Here is a 7,287-nt window from a genome sequence, read left to right as displayed (position 1 = left end):
GTCCAGTGAGGAAAAGCGGAGCGGGAGTCTCGTTGAGGGTCGAGTCGGCTACGAAGTTAGCGCGGGCTCCCTTCGCGCGCCCTCCCTCTTAGCAGCGGTGAGGATCTTCACCTCGGAGGGCGGGGGGGGAGGTGGCGCCCGTGGTCTCGGTCCCCGGCGGGGCGGATGGAAGCGGCGGGGCCCGGTGGCGGCAAACAAAGAGCAGCCGCCATTTTGTAAAGCTGGGCCGCGGGCGGCGGCTGCCGCCACGCTGAGGAGAGCCGGGCGGGGAGAAGGCGGGTAAGCTGCGGATCGCCTTGAAGAGCCCGCTTGCCGCCTTTTCTTGGCGACTGTGGCCATTGAGGGGAGGTGCCGCGGGGGGATGGTGTGGCACTTTTCCTGCCTGCTCCACGGGAGCGCTGATCCTTCACGCAGCTCTGGGAGACGCTCTGGAGGGATTCCCCGAGGGCTCCTGGCGTGGCCTCTGCCGGAGATGGCGCTGCTTCTCCTCCCGGCGTGAGCAGCTTCCCCCGAATCCCGCTCGGAGAACAATGGAGCCTCTCCCGCGCAATGCTCCCCCTGCAGGCCCGGCCCCCGCTGGAACCCCGCGGCAGGGGAGGGGGGTTCAGAGAAACACACCCCTCTTCAAAGTTGGGGGCCATAAAAGTAAAGGAAACTCCCTGAACTGGTGAATTTTAATCACGGTTGCGATACAGTAGCTAGCTTTTCTGTTTGGTTTTCAACACTCCTACCCTCCCCCACCTGCCCCTTCCACACAGGTTAAGTATTTCTGCCATGTCAGATCATGTCGCTGTTCACTGTGGAAAGCAACCAACAGATTTGCTTCCCTTGTAAGTGAATAAACACTTGCTGTATATTAAATATACATGAGCTTTTTTTTTTGTCCTAGCAATGCATCGTGACTCTTGTCCGCTGGACTGCAAGGTTTACGTGGGTAACCTTGGAAACAATGGCAACAAAACTGAATTAGAGCGAGCTTTTGGCTACTATGGACCACTGCGCAGTGTATGGGTGGCGAGAAATCCTCCTGGTTTTGCCTTCGTGGAATTTGAAGATCCACGAGATGCAGCTGATGCAGTCAGAGAACTAGATGGAAGGTAAAATGTGCTGCTCGCGTGTTTGACTTGCCTGGTGAAAATAGAGAAGTTGTGGGTGGTGATGCAGTTTAAATTGGGAAGCTTCGAGGCAAACCCAAAGACTTGATACACTTGTTACACAATGTTTATTTGTACGGTGGTATTAGAGTAGCCTTTCTTAATAGTTCAGGAATAGCATTGGGAAGGTTAATTTTGCGTTTTGAAGCTGGACTCCCAAGTTAGACATGACTTGGACCTCTTGGTGTGCATTAGTTAAATTCAAGACGATGTTACTGTAAAGAGACAAACTGATCTTCTCTGCCTGCTTTAGTAGCATGGCAAGCTTTCGGAACAGGCCAAACCTTTTGTCTGTGATGCTGGAGTCTGCTTTTTAGACTCTGAATGCTGTGTACTTTGACCAATGTGTATACACAGAATGTTTTTCACCTTGCTGTCTGTTCCCTTTCCCTCTCTCAATTCCCTAGGTTTTCTTCTGCATGCAGACTTGTCTTTGGAAATGCTAACCAATGTTGTTCTCGTTTCCCAGAACCCTCTGTGGGTGTCGTGTCAGAGTGGAGCTCTCCAATGGTGAGAAACGGAGTCGGAACCGTGGTCCACCTCCATCGTGGGGCAGGCGTCCTCGAGATGACTATCGCAGAAGAAGTCCTCCTCCTCGTCGCAGGTACCCTAGGTCAAAGTACACTCGTAGAGCTGTTGACACTGTTACCACGTAGCATCCTAGAAGCAGGCTTTTTAAAAGCATGTTGATGGTTAACATTCCTCTATCTGATCACAATTCGGAGATGGCAAATGCTAAAAAAAAAAATCAAAAAAACCAAAACCCCACGAAATTGAGGTGAACTTCAGTTGTGTTGAATGTTGGCTTTTGTCCTTAGGTCACTGTGCAAGTTGGTAGTCAGCGCCCTCTGTCCTGGACTTATCCTTGTTCCTCCTAAAATCTGCTCATCTTCTAGTCACACTTTCCCTTTCTTCCCCATACTTCAATGTAGGCTGTTCCTTTCCTTTATTCCATAACGGCAAAACATGACATACAGCAGCTTAGCATTTCCATACAGATGTGTCTCTCCCTTTGCTTGTGCAATTTAAATACTTTCCAGGTAGGCAGCTGTTTAATAGTAGATCGAGTAACAGTTGCTGTAAACATCTGGAATCTTTACACTTTAGTGTTAGTTTGGAATTAAAATGTCGTGTGACGATCCTGTCACTTGACTTTAGTGTTAGTTTGGAATTAAAATGTCCTGTGACGATCCTGTCGCTTGACTGCAGTGTTAGTTTGGAATTAAAATGTTGTGTGACGATCCTGTCACTTGAGGTTAGCAATCCCAGCTCTAAAATCTAGCAGGATTTTTGGTAACTACCATGTTCTCGGACCCAGACTAGCTTGTCTGGCGCTCTGAGTCTGCAGCGTGGTTTTTACAGGACTGAGTTTGCCTGTTGCAGGTGAGTGAAGTCCTCATGAGTCAGGGTTTCGAGCTTACCCTTTTGCTGTTGAGAAAAATAACGCATTAGGAGTATTTGTTAGCTAATAGACGGTTGTACTGATGGCTTGTTTTTCATTTTTTTTATGCTTTTTTGGTCCATCTATTAATAAAAATGAACCCGTTACAGAGTCACCATCATGTCTCTTCTCACCACCCTCTGAGTCTGCATTAGCCAACTAGCCCTTTCAGCGTCATGTGACCAGCGCGCCCCATGCAGCTTGGCTGGTGTCGTTTCACATGACCCAGGCATGGCCAGTCGTCAGGTTGCACCGCCCTTTGGGTCCCGAGCATGCTGTTTTCTCTCAGCCTTCTCTCCAACCTTAACCAAATCGGCAGCAGCCACCTCGACCGCCCACACATTCCCGGCCAATCAGCTCAGCTGTTTATTTACCAAATGTCTTCACAACAACTACAGCAGCAGCCTTCGGCTAACAAAAAAGCAGGAAAAATCCACAACACCCCCTTCGCCAACCAACTAAATACAACGCAACATCTGGCAAAACCTTTTCAGCAAATTCTTCTTGGCAGTCAGTCCGGCAGCCTCACCTCACCATTTCTAGCTTGTTGAAACCAAAAACTAGTAAGTTTTTCCTGCTTATACAGTTTACTGCTGGTTAAAATAAGGAGTAAGCGGCTTATAAGTAATTACTTTTCTCAATCAAAGGCTGGCTGTGCATAATTGAGTGGTAACGTACATATGTTGCTTGAGAAAACTTTTAAGGGTGATACGGAAGCTCTTACACTGTGAATAACGTCAAAACCAGTATATTTGCATGTGAGATGCCAAAACTAAATTTTTAATAAAGCTCTAACAAACTTAGCTTTTCCTTGCCAGAAAAAAATCCTATCACCTTTAAATGGTTTTACTAACAGTTTTCAAAACTTAAAACAATTACTTTTTGGGATGAACTGGGCCGAGCTAAGGTTGTTTTTTTTTTTTTTTAAAGAAAATAGTCTAAACACACTATGGCATTAAAAATTAGAATCACAAATATGCAGTTCTAATGTAGCACTTAATGGCATTATCAATATTTACACTGAGCGCATTTTCACTTTTTTCCACTTGGTATCTCTTATGTCTTGTCATGGACCTTTTTGGCTTGCATGGGTTCCAAAACATTTGGTCTGTGCTATTTTTTTTTTTTTTTGGAACCACTTGTGGGACTTTGGTGTGGTGTTCTGGGCAGTGTATTTAGTTGAAATGGAAAGTGTTGCATTGGACAACTCTGCTATGAAGCATTCGTAGTTAAAGTGAATTCGTGGTTGGAAACGTGCTGTTCACACTGAGCTTTGGTTTACTGCCTAATCTCTCCATGCCTTTGACTGGATGATGGATGCCAGTTATTCTTGGCACGTTCCCTGGGCCCAACAGTGAGTTTGACAAGTTGGGAAATGCCTCACCCCGTTAAAGCTAAAAGAATTGATAAAAAGCCTCACATTTCTTTTTCTGGTTCTAGATCACCGCGAAGGAGAAGCTTTTCTCGTAGCCGCAGCAGGTACGTACCATGTAATCATAGCCTGGGCTGCCTTGTCCAGGATGTTAAACAAGAAACAAACAGCTGAATTTTTGGTCTGTGTGCATGAACAGACTCGGGGGCAGGTGTTACAATTCACTAAAAGGGGTTAATGAGTTTGCTTTTGCCATATTGCTTGCCTGGAGTTCATATATTTACACTGCTGCTTGCGATGGCAGGGTTATCAGTCGAAGGGTATTAAGAATGGGAGTAATTAGTTTTTCTGTTCTGCAGCTGCCCGAGGTTGGTGCCAGTTTCTCACAAAGTTTCTGTGTCAGTGTGCTGTTCTCCTCCAGATCCTGTGGGCCACAAGTGCAGACAGTAAACGTAGTGAGCGCGTTCCGCTGTCGCACGCTGCAGAGGGTTGGGTGGTAGTGACGCAGCGGTGTAACGCAGTTGTCTGGTAGGATTTTTGAAGCTTCCAAAGTTCATATGTGATTTTTTTGACATTCTTGTAGTGTAGGATGTTGCACTACTATACAGAATGTACATGTGGACATACCACGTTGGCTGATGCATGGTCACGTGCAGTCTGACCCTGAACAGACTGAAACTGCTGCAGAGGAATAGGTGCCTCCTCAGCAGAACTCAAGCTGTGTTGTGTGGCTCAAGCTGATTATCCTTACCTGGAGGAAGGACTTAATGCCATAGACTCCGAGAGGTTTCCCTGGTTGAATAATTAAAAACCTTAACTTCTTGAAGGGAGGCTCTTCAGATGGTTTTGTAACCCAATCAGTTCAGCTCTGCTGTGGCGCTGTAATCATCTTGCTTTGTCATCTTTAACAGGTCCCTCTCCAGAGACAGAAGAAGAGAGAGATCACTCTCACGGGAGAGGAACCACAAGCCTTCTCGTTCCTTTTCCAGGTCTCGCAGGTAAGATGAGTCTTAGAGTGGTTACGTGTTTTGAGTAAACCTGTAAAAACTGTTGTTTACTGTCTCGATCACGCTGAAATAACTTGTGATGGAGAATCATTTCTAATGTCTTAACCATGTTCTTTACCTTAAAGAATTAACTACCCAGTTTTATTAAAGGAACAGTATTTTTAAAATGTTTAAATGTCATCTGCTGAGTTGGGCTGGGGGGGTTGAAGCAAAATCTGCTCCCGGTGGCTGGAAACTAACACGTCTTTTCTTCTTTAGTCGCTCCAGGTCCAATGAGAGGAAATAGGACTGTGAGAAGGAGCTGTGTACAGGAAGTCATTAGATCTGAGGACAGGAGGAGTATGTACAGAACATTGTTTTGTTTTGAAACTTCATAAAGCTTGGTGCATTTTTAAAATGTTTTAGCTGTTGAACTTGCTTTGTTCCTTGTATCTTGTAACAGGTGGCAAATGTAAAGATGTGAATCTGTATATGGTTCTAAGCAGATCATATGATTTGTAATATTAATACTTTACAATGTACCATTATACATAACTTTTTCTTTGTGTCGAATAGTAAGCAGTTTGTCTCGCATAGATAGAAGAATGTTTCTGGTCTTGACATGCCGGCGTATGTTTTGCTGGGATTCAGCTTTTGGGAGGAAGGGTGCAATGAAGATGGGTTCATTGTGGAAGCACGGCCATGAGCGGTGTTTGTCTGTGCAGAGCAGGGTGTAGGTGCTTCGTCATGCAGGCCTCGGAAGCAGTCAGGAACGCCGAGCCAGTGGCACGTGAAGGGAATGACCTGCAGTTTTATCCAGAGCTCTAGTTCTGACTTCCATTACCTGGAACTGAGCTGCTTTATATTCTGTGAAATATAAATTTTTAGCCGTAGGGTCAGTTATTTTGTACTTCATGTAACTAGAGTACTTGTTCAATAGATGATTGTTCGGTTGACCATCTATTCCAGAACCTCTGAACAGACCAAATACACAGCGGAACTGACAACTGGGGTGGATGTAGCGAGTGTGTAATGGTACATTGTCAAAGTTATGAATTAAACATTTCTTTACTGTACAAGAATTTTCATGTCACTTGTAAAATGTCTTTTGTGAGATCCTTGGGATTAAAGTTTTGGTTACAACTCGTTGTTCAGTATTTAACTTGAGTACCTGCTGTATCCGTTGGCTTTGCAGAACATGCACTTGGGTCTCGTGGTGCCCCTTGGTTCAAACTGGGTGCGGTATGGGGTGAGGTGACACCCGCCATGTCTCGCTGTGACACACCTGTAAACTGTTCCAACACTGCTGGAAGTGGCAGGCTGCTCCCTGTGACTGCTCCGTTCCATCCCACACCTTGGTGGGAGCCAGGGCCGCCTCCTGCTGCTGGCACCCAATGCCAGCAGCAGGTGCCAGCACCACTTCTCACCTAATGGTGAGCTCTGTAATGCTCACTCAGAAAACTAGCTGGGGGTTCCAAGGCTCTCCCAGCAGTGTCTGCGTCCTGGATGTGAGTTGGAAACAACATTTTAAGGTGTTATTGGTATCTGTCAAGTTTGGAATTGCTGGTCTGTAAACTGAAGCTTTTGCATGAAGATCTCGTGTGGAGTGTGAAACCATGGCATGGCTCCAGTGCAATCGCAGCTCTCAAACTGCCCCAGTGGCTCCTTTTTTTTTTTTCTGTATCCAAGAGAAGATGAGCTCCATCAGTTTGAGTTGTGTGTGTTTAGATTAAATCCATCGTACTGAGCAGTCTGGTGGTTTAATTTCCTTCACTTGTGCTATCCAGGCAGAGCTGTAATAGGAAGAAATTTCGCAGCTTCCCATGCCTGGAAGGGGGAGTGTGGACAATGTGCAGTGCCTTGGTCAGCAGCTGGCTTGGAGGTGCTGCCAGCTTGGCTGCTGGGAGGTGGAGTGGCTGGATTTCTGGGGTTTTTTTTAACTCCTTAATACTATTTATGGTTGGGCTTGATCTTAAAGGTCTTTTCCAACTTCAGTGTCTCTTGTTCTCTGGAGTAGCAAGAGTAGTAGCACCTAGCCATGACATGACTGTAACCGACCTTGTGTTCCCTGGAAAGCAGGAAGGCTGCAGGAGCTGGGAAAGGCCCTAAATCCTGTTAAACTGGGAGTGTGGGGAGCTTAAAAGGTGCAGACATGCATCATCTCTGCTAACCTGCTTGGCCTGGTGGGTTTACCTTTCCCAATGATGGATTCTGTGTCTCTGGGTGGAACTTAGTTGACCTGTGGTCCTTGGCGTGGAGCTGGGTGGTTTAGTCTGGTCTGTGTGTTTATCAATGTTATTAGTTATTTTGTTTATCAAAGTTTTTGGGGAAAGA

The 7,287-nt window shown here is 46.0% G+C and overlaps 1 protein-coding gene across 2 annotated transcripts; it reads left to right on the top strand.

Annotated features, from left to right (window-relative positions):
• SRSF3 (serine and arginine rich splicing factor 3) lies at positions 1 to 6,096 on the top strand. 2 transcript variants are annotated; one of them, XR_015222893.1, is made up of 6 exons: positions 1 to 97; positions 890 to 1,097; positions 1,624 to 1,758; positions 4,036 to 4,074; positions 4,327 to 4,495; positions 4,879 to 4,917. XR_015222893.1 is itself a non-coding variant. In XM_009984144.2 (6 exons), the coding sequence occupies exons 2-6, from the start codon at positions 892 to 894 to the stop codon at positions 5,258 to 5,260; spliced, it is 495 nt and encodes a 164-aa protein (XP_009982446.1). In that variant the 5' UTR covers positions 1 to 97; positions 890 to 891; the 3' UTR covers positions 5,261 to 6,096. The 2 variants fall into 2 exon arrangements, 1 of the variants encoding a protein (XP_009982446.1); XM_009984144.2 differs by lacking the exon at positions 4,327 to 4,495 and adding an exon at positions 5,233 to 6,096 and having other exon boundaries at positions 4,879 to 4,965.
• Positions 6,097 to 7,287: the final 1,191 nt, after the last annotated feature.

Source organism: Tauraco erythrolophus, chromosome 27 (genome assembly GCF_009769465.1).
Source record: "Tauraco erythrolophus isolate bTauEry1 chromosome 27, bTauEry1.pri, whole genome shotgun sequence".
Lineage (NCBI taxonomy): Eukaryota > Metazoa > Chordata > Aves > Musophagiformes > Musophagidae > Tauraco > Tauraco erythrolophus.
Note: the sequence above shows the minus strand (reverse complement) of the source record. Positions and strands in the feature narration are given on the sequence as shown.